Raw genomic sequence first — 14,887 nt, 5'->3', positions numbered from 1 at the left:
AAGCTGGCATGCTATTTAATTAGGAGACTGGGACTATAAATTTTGATGTTTCCAATTTATTTTGTGCATTTAATGCTTGTTTGTTTTTAAACCATTTCAGAAGGGGAAAAAACCCCTGAGATGAAGCTTGACATATTTAATAGTTGTAAAGAAAATACAAACATTTAACAACTGCTGGTTAAAGATATTTGTCACTTTAAGATGATAAAGTATTCTGTGAAATAAAGCATTTAGCTTTCAAATGGGTAAAATGGGATTTCATTTCATCTCGATCTGGAACTTTCATCCTAGCACTCATGGAAATTTAGCTGGGCTGGTTTTTGTATGAAGGGCTCTACTTAGTTTTAGAGTAAGAGAATATGGTATAAAACTACTCACAAAATCCTTAATCCTAATGTTCTTCAGAATGTCCTGTACCTATGCTTGGTATATTTATGATACCAGCAATATGGGTTTCCATAACCCTCTCTGAAACTGTTCTGAATGTGTCTTGGTGTGTAACAGTTAATTCTTTGTCCTGTTTTCTTAGAAGCAAACATTGGCCTTTGATACAAATCAGAGAGGGTGGCTGGGGAAATACATTTGCTGAAATGAGAATTAAGCTCATTGTCTATAAATCAAAATGGAAAGAGATCCCCCAGAGGTGTACTTACCATTCACTAACTGCCAGCACGTATCTGGTTCAAAATGTGAAAGAAACCAGATTCTGCCTTTGTCCAATTTATTCCCTCTCACATTTCTATAACCCAGTACACACAATACACTTAGGAGTCTAATATGACAGAGAAAAAAGATTCAAGGGTCTTACTCAGGTTCTAAGTAATTTTCACATCAATTTTAAAAACAATATCAGTAATGGCACATTCGTTCTTGCTAAAAGCAAAGACATAATCAGTTGCCCTTTTAAAACTTTTTTTTTTTACTCACAACAACATTATGTGCTATTGCTTCAAAAAGCTGGATGAGCATGGACTGGAGTGTGCCTTGAAGGTTCAGTGATGCTGCAGTCTGGAATCCCTCATGAGTCTTGAGAAACTTCATGAAAAGAAGAACAGCTTCACTACTAAACAGTCAAGTGCTGCCTGATTATACTAAAGCATTCGCTCTTCTGAAGTAATAGTTTTGAAGTTCTTTAGGGCATGGGAGAGAATCCAGCTACACAGGAGAAACCACTGGGCTACTAGATAAAAAGGAGCTGGGGGAGAAAGGCACAAACCAAAACACTACTCTCTTCCCCATGTTCTCATTCCTGTGTCTTCTCTAACCTGAAAGGAAAAACTGAACTTTATTTTTGGGGAAGAGAGATTTTAAAACTTCCTCCATTAGTGCTCCAGATATTAAGGCAAAGGTGCAGGATCAACAGGGTGGAGGTAAGTTCCTTATCTTCTCTGAGATGCCAACTCAAAACACATCCTTTTCCTCAGCATTTCTCTTGGTTGCTTCTCACTATATTAATTGCTGTGAAAACCACACAGTAAAACATCCCCAGCAGATCACAGAATCTGCTTGAAACTTGCAGAATCTTAACAGGCAATCCAAGCCTAATTCCCAACACTGCTTTGTGCCCAAGTCCTCAAACATATGTAGCTACCTCACTGTCTAAAACTTAGGACTCCTGCCACACTAGAAATCGTAACATGGATTTCCATCCAAGATACTGCCTTATTTTCTTAAGGGAGCTCATTCCGTGATCTTGAGCTAGTTATGCCTGGTCAGAGCAAGAAGGCATGTCAGTGGCACAAAGCCCAGAGCTTCCTTCTTTACATGCTCCCACAGAGTACTTAGATCCTTGGCTCAGATCTCAGTCTCTGCTGGATTTAGAGACAAGTGCATCCTAACCAACAGTACAGGAAACTCTCAGTCACAGATATGCCTGTATGGTTTTGCTCTCACAGATGTTTATTTTTAAAGCAGGCACTCTGTGTCAGTTTCTAATTTCTAAAGGGAAAACTTTCCCCACTGAGTTATCCAATTACTTGTATAGTCACTGGCGTGAAGGGGAGACTGAGTTCAAACCTTCTAGTAAGCCCAAATATACCCTACCAGTAAAAATGCATTGAAAAAAGACAGACATATCCACTCACATCTTACCAGAATGCTGAAGAACTCACATCATCCAGTCACCTAAGGACAAACCTTTTTGGGGTATGATACATCATTGCCTTCCAAGATTTCAACCAGATTCTGCGTAAAGAACCAGGCCAGCAGCTTTGCACAGGTACAGGATATGGGAATGTGCAGATGCATGTGTGGGTAGCTGATTCCTTGAGCAGTGAGAAGACACCAAAATACATTTAAAAGCCTGAATCAGTGATAGTGAATGAGTGCTAAAAGTTTCTCAGTAACTCAAAGCTTCTCCTGTAAAAGCACCATTAAAATTGAAGGATACTTTCTCAGCAATTGCACAAAGAACTAACTAGAATGAAAAAATAAAAGCTTTCCTCCCACTAGTAATCATCTTTTCCAAGCTGCTTAAAGACACTGGTTGGGGAACTCATATTTTACAGCTTTAGATGCACCTGTTCTGCAAATGAATAAACCTCATATCTTTCAAGTAATTAATTTCCATACTAGTTAAAAAACAAAACACCAAATACAATAATCTTCAGCCTCATTCCAAATGAATTATAGTTCTATTTTCAGCACAGTATTTACCTTTACATAGTAATTTCACTAATCTCGATTCAGTGGGTGATTAGGACGGCAGAGAATCTGCCTGGGATTTCTATGTGGTTGCACACCAAACATGCCTGCCTGACCTAAATGGCAGGAATGTTAATGCCATTTAAAATGGACAAGTCCTTAAATGATTCAGCTTAACGGCTGCTTTACTGAAAGCTTTGTCTGCAAAAAAGTCAGGCCCATTTCTTATGTATAAACCCATCATTTATGTTTTGGTCGTCTAACCAATGCCTGCAAATTGGCAGGCCCACCCCATACAGTTCCAAAAATTTCCTTCTCTGTCCTTAGGGCATCTTCCAGTGGGAGCTCTCTTCCGGCTGCCACGACCTTTTTCACAGCCCGAACGACATCGGCCGGACCGTCTGTGTACTGACTCAGCCAGGCGCGGGCCTCTCCCAGCGCTCTGGCTTCCTCGGCGGAGGGCAGGGTGAGCTCGGCGAGCCCCAGGCCCAGCGCTCTCTCGGGGCCCACCCGCGCAGCCCCGCCCAGCAGCTGCAGCGCTGCCCCGCTGCCCACAATGCGCACCAGCCGGGCACCGCCTCCCCAGCCTGGCACCAGCCCCATGTGCTTGTGGACAAACCGAATCTCACTTCCAGGCGTCATCAACCTGCCAATGAAGAACACACAGAGGTCAATCCATGCATGCGCTGCCTTTTGTTTTTACTCGATAGCCCTTATTTTCTATTTTCTCCTCCTCTCTGCTTCCAAAGGCGGATACAACTTGACAGTGTGCTCATTACAGCCGGAGCTGGAGTATCTCAATTTTCACCTCACATGGTGCTGTAACTGCAGCTTTTGGCCCTTCTCAAAATTAGACACATATGCTGCTACAAGTAAAGATTCTTAGTGCCCATACTGATACATCTAGTCAGTTCTAAAAAGTGTTGAAAACAGAGCTGCCGAGGACATGTTACAAAACGGGTACTGGGTAAAACCCAAGCAAACTAACGTACAAAACATTTCTCAAGAGGATGGATGTAGTCTTAGTGCCGATCTGAACTGGGGAGATTCTGTCAGCACCGTGGTGATTACAGCATGGGTGGGGCTTTTTGGTGCTGTATTTTAGAGATCCATGTGAGTTTGATTTCTAATTGCTCATTACAGAAAGGGAAATCAGAATGGATGCTCAATTTATGTCTCACAATGCACAACAGAATTGCTTCCTATTTATGTCTGCAGTGTGTAATAGAATTGCTCCCCTCTACAAGGTAAGTAATATTCCTCTTTCCAAAGATGTCACATCTTTATTTTCTATGCTTCTTTTCTACAGCTTCTCACCTCCTTTACTTCAGAACTCATCCTAAGGCTCATTAAGCTATCTCCCTGGAGGAGCTCTGCTTAAGCAGATTGTTCTGTCTTCACACAGTGGTCACACTGACACACATTAGGTTAATGGAAAAAAACTCCAGAAACAGAAACACATAGAAAACATGTACAGAAAGAGACCAGTGCTTGCTCTTTCTCAAAGTGATGTTCAGCAGTGTGGTTGCTCGCTGTGATTGTAAGGCAAAGAATGGGAATTACATTTGTGAAGTAGATTAGCTTCTACTTCAAGCACTAATTGGCTTTTTGAAGACAAATCTTGTAATACTGATGTCTACACACAAGTCTGTTTCCTAACAATGCAATTTTTGATAGTGAAAATACCGAGGTGAGCAGCTTTGAAAGGGGAAAGAAAAGGAAAATGCAACTGCTTCTAGGAACTCACTGTTCTCACATCTGCTTAGTTATTTTTAATTGTATGTTTGCTTGGTTGCCTTATTCTTAACCAGAGCACCATCAGCATTCATGCCACACTGTACAGCATCAGAACTGAAGAGCTTACGCTTTATCCCAGATCCAGCACAATGCACAAAAGCAACAGCTGACGGGCCAGATTGCATGAAAGCCTTTTTGTAGAGATAGCAGGGGAAGGTTGTGTGACAAAAGGAAGAAAGTAGAGTATTGCAAGGGAGGAAAGGCTTTAACTAACATTATCAAGTGCTTCCAGACCCAGCAAATCCTAGGGAGCTCAGGTCTCTTCTCTCAAAAAAATGATTTTGCAAGTATTCCAGAACTCCTTTATGGGCTCAGCTAACTCTGCAATTTGCTCACACCCGGTGTCTCACTGGAAAAGCACTAATGAAAGCATTATTAAGGGTTTAATTCTAGCTGTGCCGAACGATGTCAGGCACTAGAAAAGAAAGGGTCATAGGCAGGTGGGCATCTGATGCCAGACAACCTGTAAGCAGCCTCACAGGACAGCCACCACATGTCAGCGAGGCCAAGTTGCACTTGTATATTGCATCTGAGATTGTTTCAGACAATGTTTAGTATGTCGGAAGGGCTCTGTTTCCCTGCAGCCTTCACCCCCCTCAGAGAAAACTGAACCAAACACAATGAAAGTAAAGTAAACCACCGACAGCTTAACTCACAGAGAGACTGTGAGGCTGCAGCTTCCAGAACCTCACTGGGATTCACCTCTTCCCACAATGCTCCTTTGAACAAGCTCCACAGAAAATACTGAGATAAGTCGTAGTCAGTGGAAAGTGTTACTGCAGTATTGGACTGCCTTCAGGCTTATGAAAGGTATTTTTGTTTTTTCAGACTTTTCAACTATGAATCCTCTCCTGAAGTCACACCACTACAGAAACCACCTATCATACTCTCTGTTAAATTTATCACTCGCTTGCAGTCCCCATGCCCCAGGAAGCAATGGAGACCTGAGTTCATGTCTGAAGAGGAGGAAGCAGCTGCCAAGCCAGACTGGGATCAGCCTCTGAACACCACCAGCTGCAGCCTCGCATACATATTTCCCCTTTTATTGTATGAAAGGAATTGAGTCTACCTTCTGAGACATGACAGATCTGATCTCTCATTAAAAGAATTTATGTAAGAAAAGCACATCAAGCATTACTTAACATAAAGAAGCAGACAGGAAAAAGCTGGAAAGACCAAAGCACTATTGCTGAGCTGTTTATACCTTATTCAACTAGTACTGGCCCTGCCTGAGACAGAGTAGTAGATGAATACAAAATTAACCCTGATTTCAACACTATGCCTGTTTTTGTCTTTCATATTGAAGGAATTAAAATCTGGGTCCCTTGTATCATAGAGGAAGGTCACATTGCTAGACTCCTACACATATGCCTTCCCTGCTCTAATAAAGAAAATCTGTTGCATGGCACTACTGAAAAAAATATTTATTCAATGTAATTAATATACAAAGTGGCAGAAGACCTTACAGTAAGCAGGGGAACATCCTTCAGAAATGTGAAGGGTAGCAAAATCCTCACAATTTAAATTGGAAATAAGAGGTTAAGGTAATATAAGGCCCAAAGTGCAGCTGAAACCTTCTTTGAGAACCTTTTATTTCCATGTTACAAACCCTAGAACTCCCCTCGGAAGAAAGTACAGTCACCATGGGCCACATCCAATTTTGTGTTAGTCACCTAAAGCAAACGAGCTACAGCAAATGTTGCTGCTGTACATTTTAAAATGTTCTCAGCTGCACTAAATGTTACAAATCCTCCCCCTTTGATCTGAGGATTCCTCCATTCTGTGACATCTCATTGCACCCACAAACAACTGACTGTCACGTCGCATCTCATCACATCACTGGCAATGCACGTGAGAAGAAACCGTGCTTGTCATTAACATTGCAGCCTAACAAATCCCACCCTTATAAAGGTACACTTGCTCCCCAAAGGCAGCACTTGCTGTGAGCAAACAGCTATGTTTTCCTTTGCTAAAGTATTTCCCAGCTACTTGAAGCCAGAGCATATACAATAAAAACTGAAAATGGAAACAAAAATACTTACTTTCTCAATTTTTCATACCTGCTTATTATAAATATTAATACTAGTGAGTTGTTCCAATGGATATAATCAGTTCCTTGGCATAACTAAGATTATATTAAGATCTGTGCTGGCCCTTACCTCATCATTTCCTGGACTTCAAGGTTTGAGTTATATTCAGCATTTTGACAAGGCAAAGGTATTAGTCAAGTTTACTAGGGAGAGACAGATACCACCCCCTATTTTATGCTTTTTAAAAGCTCCTACAACTACACTTTTGAAAGCCACTATAGGGAAAAAAGACACCTAAAACATTGTATCTGTTGTCAGCAACCTGAATTTTGCTCCCATTCCCTGCTTGACTCCCAGTGTCACATAAGGACATAGCTCCTGACTTCCCATCCTCCCCTTTTAGCTGGCGTGGACTGGCACTCCATGGAGGGAGGCAGCTGGCATCACACAGTGCTGCAGCACCTGCTCCCCAGCTATGGCTGTGCCCTGACACGGCAGCCAGAACTGCAGGAGATGACTTTTATCTCCCCTATAAATACTTTGGCATCCTGCTCTCAAACCGCCAATATTAATATAAATAACAAACAGAGCTTATGTCTTTGGGTCACAGTAAGTTCCCTCACCAAATCTACTACATTCTTCCATAAACTTCAGTAATGCCTATCTGCAAGGTGATTGAACCAACATAAAGTGGAAACTTCTCCAAAAACAAGAGTCAAAGGCCTTGGGGTACAATTAAAAGCCATCCATTATTCTAGCATGCTGTAGAGCAAGAGTTACAGAAATAATAATAAATCTTCAAGTAGAACTACATATTTTGCAAAACATAGATGCTGGACACCCAGACAGAAAAAAAGCAATGTCTATGTTCAGCCATACTTTGGCACAGGGAGACTGGAAGTGGGGGTTATGGTCAGTTCATCAAGTGCTGTTTCTGCCACTGCTCAGGGAGAGGAGTCCTTCCTCTGCTCCAGGTGCGGCCCCTCACACACAGAGAGTTCTCTGCAAACTTCTCCAGTGTGATTCACTCTTCCACAGGATGCCGTTCTTCAAGAGCAGCCTGTTCCAGTGTGGGTATACAAGTCCTACCAGAAAACCTGCTGCAGCATGGGCTCCTCTCTCCACAGGTGTACAGGTGCCTGCAGGACTGCTCCAGCATGAGCTTCTTACAGGTTCACAGCCCTCTCTTAGGGATTCACCTGCTCTGTGTGGGTCTTCTCCAGGGGCTGCAGGTAGAGCTTTGCATCCCCATGGTCCTCCATGGGCTACAGGGGCACAGCTGCCTCACCGTGGTCTGCAGGGGAATCTCAGCTCTGGCACTTGAAGCACCTCTTTCTCTCTTCTTCCTCCTTCTTGGCATCTGCAGGGCGGTTCCTCTGACATTTTCTCACCCTGCTCTTCTCTGGCCCCCATTACAATTGTGCAGTAACTTTTCTCTCCTTTTCAGATATGCTATCACAGAGGCATTACTATCATCCCTGTTTGACTCAGCCTCGGCCAGCAGCATGTCCATCTTGGAGCCAGCTGGCATTGGCTCTACCCAACATGGGGGAAGCTTCTGGCAGCTTCTCACAGAAGTTGTTACCTACAGCTACCCCTGTAGCCCCCCTGCTACCAAAACCTGGCCATACAAACCCAAAATACCACCCAAACCACATGCACAACTATTGCAAGCACAGGAAAAGAGTGCTATTAAAGAAAAAAAGGAAACTACCAGGAAAATGGTAACAGAAGGAAGGTTATCGAGAGTCAAACACTTGTTTTAACCAGCAAAGAACAGAAGAACAAAGTCGATGTACAATGTTGCCATACTCTTTGCCCAACATGTATGCCTTTCTAATACACTCATCAATATGGCATCAGCTTAATTAACTCTTTTTAAATTAAGTAACAGCAGTGTTATGCTGACACATGGCCAAAAGAGCTTTATAAAGTACACACTGCTGGGGAGTGCAAGTTCAAGAGTTTGTTGAGAGGTCAGGTATGACATTATCTGCAGATGGTGTTTATCATACAAATTGAACTTCCTTTGCCAGGTGGACATGAAAATTTCATGATCTTGCTGGCAAGCGGACAAAGGCTCATGTGTAACTGGTTTAGGATTTTGTAACTCTTCTTGGTGAGTGCTACTAGGACAATTCACAACTGCAGCAGCTCTCACATGCATGCTGGACCTTAAGTGAGTAAGAAAGCCAGTCCATTGTCCACTTCTTCCCTGTTTTCCAGTTGCACCTTCTCAACACTAAAAATATAATCCCTGTCCCACCACTTCATGAGGAAATTGCACCTCATAATCTCACTCCTCAGCATCCCAGGACACAGACACAGCAGGTCCCAGTAGTGGTGGTGGGTTCCTGAAGCAAGTGAATGGGACTCAGGCAGCAGTTACAGAGGTACTATCTGTAATCTGATCTCACTTCTCTTGCTAAGGCACACAAAATCCAGCAAAAATAAAGTGCTGCTCTTACATAAAAAGTGCTGCTGAATATATGCAGTGATGGTATGTTTTTAGTCAACTAAACTGTTACAGTACATTAAAACAAAGCAAGAGAGACTTGTGATTGTTGAATTTGTAGCATTAGAGCAAGAAATAAGCTACCTGGTTTTTTATCTGTACAGCAAAAGCCTTGATTTTGGATTAAGCAGAAGTCCTTTATTTCAGGTTGGTTCAGTGCACCACATAAGTCAAGTAATCAAGGCTGCATTTTAAGCTTCTTAAACAGGAAAAAAAAAGCAGCTTTAAAGTGAATGGCTGAAATGCAATAAACATTTGGATAAGGCAGAAGTGGGTAGCTGAATGTGAAAGCAATTCCATAAGAGAGAAACATCACGTTTGCTGCAAATGCACCCAGATAATTCTGTAGCTTCAGTTCCTTGGCTCAGGCAGGGATACTAAGAGATCATGCCACAGGCAAGTGGCAGCTCTGAAAGCTGGACCATAAGGAGCAATTAATTGGGACTGCAAATGCTGTCAGCCTGAGATTTGGGCAAAGATAATCACAAAGATAAGCAGTCAAGTACTGTGGAACTTCACACTACTTTAAATAGTTCATGTAGCACATATCAAGGGGTTTGGAATCCTCCAAGCTCACTGTCTTCTCCCAGTTTTCTTTAGCATGGCATTTGGATTTGCAAAGTTGAACTTGTACCTGGCGCTCAATCCACCTCTGGTATCTGTATTCCAAATCTCAGAGTCAGAAAGATACACCAGATTTCATGCACCTTCCCATTTAGTATGTCTTATACCTGTTCTCCCCACCATGGACAGACAGATATTAAAGCATGTGTAAGAAACTACAGAACTTAACAATAAGATACAAATTCTTCAGGCATTATATATAAATGCTCCTTGGCAATTGCTGCAAAACTAATCCCTACCTTCTCCAGAATGTTTAACAACAGAAGTAATTCCTGAGCACAACCTTGAAAACACAATCTGAATATTAACTACTGCCTTGATATTTTCCCAAAGCCACAGAAAGCCTGAAATGACTAAAGGTAAGGCTACAGTCTGTGCCTGCAGAGACCTGACCTGGAAACCTAAACACCAAAAAGTTAATTACATGACAACACTGTGTTCTGGTTGTGACATCTTGTCTTCTGTAAGCCTTGTTCAATATTCCAATACACAAGCCTTCCACAGTTATTACAGAAACTCATTTAAAACAACAAATGTATGAACCAGTCGTTTTTAGAGTAAAAATAGATTTTGAAGCAGCAAGGTACTGTGGAAAGAATATTCTGCAGAAGGAATATGCAGTACTACACTAAAATAATTTAACCAGTCAGCAAAGTTGCTGATTAGCAGCTTCCAGTCCTTACCTCAATTTTCATGACAGATGTTTTTAGAATTAGACCCTTAAGAATAAGACGGCCTCCTCCAAAAAGCAAGCTGACATGAAATGATCCCTCTCTGCCTATCCAGTGGAGTGTCTCGGCAGCCTCTTTATCACTACACCATCAAATAATTACCTAGATACTCTGTGAGGGGATTATCTACACAAAATGGCTACAGATTTTTCTGAAAGTCATTTTATTACACCCTCTCTTACCAAAAAAACCCACCCTAGTTCTCTAAAAATGTTAACAAGTGGATTAATCCTGAGAAGAGTTAGTAATAATTTAATTTATCTTTCAATCTCACTTGATTAATTAAATAAGCTTGAAAGAACCAAAAAGATACAGATTAAACATTTAATCAATAACTTCTTGCTAATTCTATTTAGCAGACTTTTGAACTGGAGCAATGCACTGAATATTGGCAAGCCATAACAGTTACATGCTTTCCCAACACAGCTTGCTAGTATTAATTCCCTCTGCATCTCTCCCATATCTTCTTTCTCACTGAGAGCTTCTCATGTTCCTGCCCAATGCAGAGAAATAATAAGGCAATTAGATATTGCAGCAGTTGCTACTTCAGACATGCAACAGCACGAAGTGAGACTTCCAAAGTGAAAATGCTGCAAAACCAATGAAAGTATGGATTTGTATTACATGCTTGTGGTCATGGTCTATGCAGACCACTACGGCATCATAAAAGCAAACCCTTCCAAATGTTTGCTCTTTCTGAAAATCCTTTAGTCACAGATATTCACTTGACAGATGACTACATGGTAACTACTTAAAAACATAAAAATGAAGACGAAATAGTTTAAAGATAGTCTGGGGGAACTGCATGCCTTATGCTTATCTTAGCTACAGTTGCTAAAAGATGCTCTGCAATTCTAAGTTTCAATAGGCTAAAAGAAGACTGCGCACACTAATAATCTTTCCTGTTTATCAGTTTTAACCCATAACCTTTTCTACAAGAAAGCAATGGAAAGAAGTAGGTCCAGCTACTATTTTAACAAGCCCATCAGAAAGTCACCCCACTCAAATCCTTTCCCTTGATTTAAAAACATTCCACCAATTAAAATCACAAAACAGTATACCTTCTTTATTTGAGATTTAAATAAGTTAAAATGATCCCCAAGAAGCAAAACAACAAAAAAATCCTATCAAGCCTCCCAAGCACAGAGTGTTCTAGGCACACTCTAAATCACAGTGTCAAAGGAGTAGGCTTGATGCCATCCTAAGAAATTTCACCAACACAAAAGCTTGCTTTTCTCACAGCTTTTCTCAAATTGCTTTACAGAGACTATATGGACTTTTATTTATAGTTACTGAATTATTTTGTAACACTCTTAGGGCACCCATTTTTCCCCCACTCACCACAAAAGCTAAGAATCAAACTTTACATAAAGTAGCCCAGAAAAATCTCTTATGTCTCCCTAGCACATATTGCCTTTACCCCCTACCTTTGCTGTCATCCAGTCAGACTTTTCAACTCTAAGGATCAGGGTAAAAATCAGATCAAGTAAATAGACTCCTAATTACAGAAGTATTTTTTTTTAAATAAGAGTTAACATTCTTCTGAATTGCCTGGGAAACCTGAGGGCACTTCCCAGAGGGGAGCAAGGGGACCTCAACAATGAGAATTGCATTCTTCAAAGGAGGCCTTAAAATAGCCATTTTTATTTTGACTCTATCACGCTTTCTCACATCACCCAGAGTCAAATGAAATGCAGAAGAATGAATGACAAAGTCGCACTTTCATCTATAAGCCCAAAACATTTGGCTGATGCTGAAGTTCTGAAAAGAGGAGTCCTGAATCTAAAAAATGGAATATGTAGCAACAACAAGGGTTGAGGAAGAGTTGGAACACTGGGACATCAGGGCAGAAATTGCTAAATGGACATAAGACATTTTAAGAGGAACGTGGTCTCTAGAAATAAACGGGAACTTAAAGTGTGGATAACCACCACCAGTTGCCAAATATTGGGATATTCAATGTAAGAGGAGCCTCCAAAATCAACAAAGTCAACTCAAATAGGCTGCAAGATTACCAATTCTAAAGGAAGCCATTCCAGGGAAGAAGCACAAAAAATGCACTGTTACTAGAAAAAGATCCCTTGGATAACCAGAATTAAATAACAATAGGCAGAGACAGAGAACTGCATGTCCCCCAAAAAAGAGCATCTCATCAGTAGCAAAGCCTGCACTGAGAAAAATCAAGAAAAGGCCTATCAGCAGCACAAAGGAGCTCAGTAAGGCAGCAGAGAAGACCCTCTGGGAGAGTGCCCTGGCAAGACCCAGATTAAATCTGGTCTAGACATGATTGTGTAAGAATAACCAGAGAAGAAAAATAGGGTCTATTTCTTAAACACTTCCCTGATCTAAGGAGAGGGGCTAAAAAGGGCCAGAAAGGTCATTAGTTTGAGAGAGGGATATTAAAAAGAATGAAATACAGGGAAAGACTGCTGCTAATACCCTGCAAGGCGAGTAGCACGGTCTCAATCAAGACAAGGTAGGTAAGGTCTCCCCAAAGTCTCCTGCAGATCATGTCTGCTGTCACACCGGCTGCCATCCACATAGACTTTCAATCTCATTCTGGACCAGATCTCCCAGGAGTCAGGTCCAGATGGAGGCTGACACAGCAGACCTTGATTAGGGAGTTTCAATTGAATTTGTTACCTCAGGCTTGACACTTTGTCACCCATGGCTTCACAGAAGCCAGAGAGAAAAAAGCATGCTATGAAAAGCTACATTTCATCTAAAATGGATAAATGAAGCTGGGTATTGGAAACTGCAGAAAGACATTTTCTGCAGCAGGAATGAAAAATTGAATTAGACAGCAGATCACAAGGCAAGAAATAAGGGCCCAAAAAAAGCATGACTGATTAAACTCCACTAGCAGTATTAAAAGAAGTAAGATGAGCTTTTTTATTTTGTTTTCCCCTTCCCAGTCATTTTTCAATAAACTGACAGGTAAGAAAATTATTTGGCCAAACTACAAGGTGAATCTGCCCCATTTTCTAGGATGACACTTCTTTAGGCTCCCATGCAATGCCCACAGGTTGCATCCCCACCACGGTGCTGGGGGTGGGCAGCACCATGCAGGAGGACTTGGTGGAGATGGGGATAGGGCTCATGCAGCCAGGCCCTGTGTGCTGCACACACATTGGGTGGCCCCTTCTCAATCTGCAGTGTGAGTCAAACATCAATCCCTCATTCTACCTTGTGCCTAAGCATCCAAGTGAGTTGTTTCAGAAAACAGCAGAAAAAGTAAATTAAAAGGTCTTAGGCAGGAGAGACAAACCTTTACAATTTCACAGACAGCAATAAAGACTGCCCTGTCCACAGGTGCTGCCCTGGACCTGTTTAACATCCCTTGTGTGCATATGCAAGGAGCAGCATGGTTTTACAAAGGATTGTTGAACACACACAGGGCTCAGATCACAATTTAAGAACACAGAACCAAGAGAATAAAGCAGATAGTTACACTGGGGAGCTCTAATTCCCCTGAAGTGTGCAGTATGAACTCTAAAAATGGCATGAATCACCCAAGGCCATAAAGTTGGACTGATGTCCCATCATTCAAGAGGCAGTGCCTGGATCCTCCTTACTACCTGCAGATGACAGCAGCAATCCATGGGCTACTGCCCTATTTCTCTTCCTCTGCTAATGACCATTATCTTATTACCACTCTCTTCTTCTAATTCCCAGTTATGACTACATTTACCCTGGTGTCAGTGGATCCTAGGCACCTCAGTTACCACACAATTATTTTCAGAGCAGTTTTCATCTTGTCATAGCATTTGGGCCTTACCCACAAAGCAGGTTTAAGCTATTCTTTAGAGGCTGCCAAAGCCTCTGTACACAAGCAAGTGAATGCTAAAATAATGCTCACAGAAATATTACTCATGCTGGAAATCTGAAATGTTACATGAGTCTTTCCTCCCTAAAAAAGAAACTAGAGCTATTTGGACTCTGTTCAAGCAAACATTTTCAACAACAGATATGCCTTTTAGACTAAAGCAAAAATTTCTGTCAGAAAAGACCCAGTGATATTTTACCAGATTCTCTGATGAGAAAGACCAACTGGAGGCAAAGGTGTTTGATTATAAATTTTTAGTCAAATTTAAATGACAGTATTCCTCTAGAAATAAAAAAAAGTACAGTGGAGCTTTTTTTCAAAGAGGAAATATTATTTTTTAAAATTATGTGCACACTTTCATGCAGCGTATGCAAACCATGTTTATAACTTTGGCTTCCCACATCTTTATTTTCATCATGTATGTTTAACAAAACCATAGAATGCAGAACAAAATTCTCCCAGACCAAATTCAAGAGTCTCTTAAGGCAGGAACATTTTAATCACATTTTCTGTTCATCTCTACTGCTGATACACAAAGGGGAGGAGGGGCTTCCCAACAGCGGCTGAGCTTGGCATCTAAAATGTCAAAAACCCAAGGATCACCTCAGCTTCCTGAATTCAGCTGACTGGAAAGGAACAGCATTTCTTGACATCAGTCATAAGAGATGCAATATTCAAGCTGTTCTAATACTTTATGATGGATTTGATGTATCAGGTTTCT

At 41.3% G+C, this 14,887-nt stretch overlaps 1 protein-coding gene across 3 annotated transcripts in view; it reads right to left on the bottom strand.

Annotated features, from left to right (window-relative positions):
* Nucleotides 1-804: 804 nt before the first annotated feature.
* The window catches only part of ECHDC1 (ethylmalonyl-CoA decarboxylase 1), a 41,190-nt gene continuing 27,107 nt past the window's right edge, over nucleotides 805-14,887 (bottom strand). For all 3 annotated transcript variants that reach the window (XM_030945149.1, XM_030945151.1, XM_030945150.1), the window contains one exon: nucleotides 805-3,289. In XM_030945149.1, the coding sequence (XP_030801009.1) occupies nucleotides 2,884-3,289 (406 nt within the window). In that variant the 3' untranslated portion in view covers nucleotides 805-2,883. The remainder of the gene's footprint in view (nucleotides 3,290-14,887) is intronic.

The sequence above is a fragment of the Camarhynchus parvulus genome, chromosome 3 (genome assembly GCF_901933205.1).
Source record: "Camarhynchus parvulus chromosome 3, STF_HiC, whole genome shotgun sequence".
Lineage (NCBI taxonomy): Eukaryota > Metazoa > Chordata > Aves > Passeriformes > Thraupidae > Camarhynchus > Camarhynchus parvulus.
Note: the sequence above shows the minus strand (reverse complement) of the source record. Positions and strands in the feature narration are given on the sequence as shown.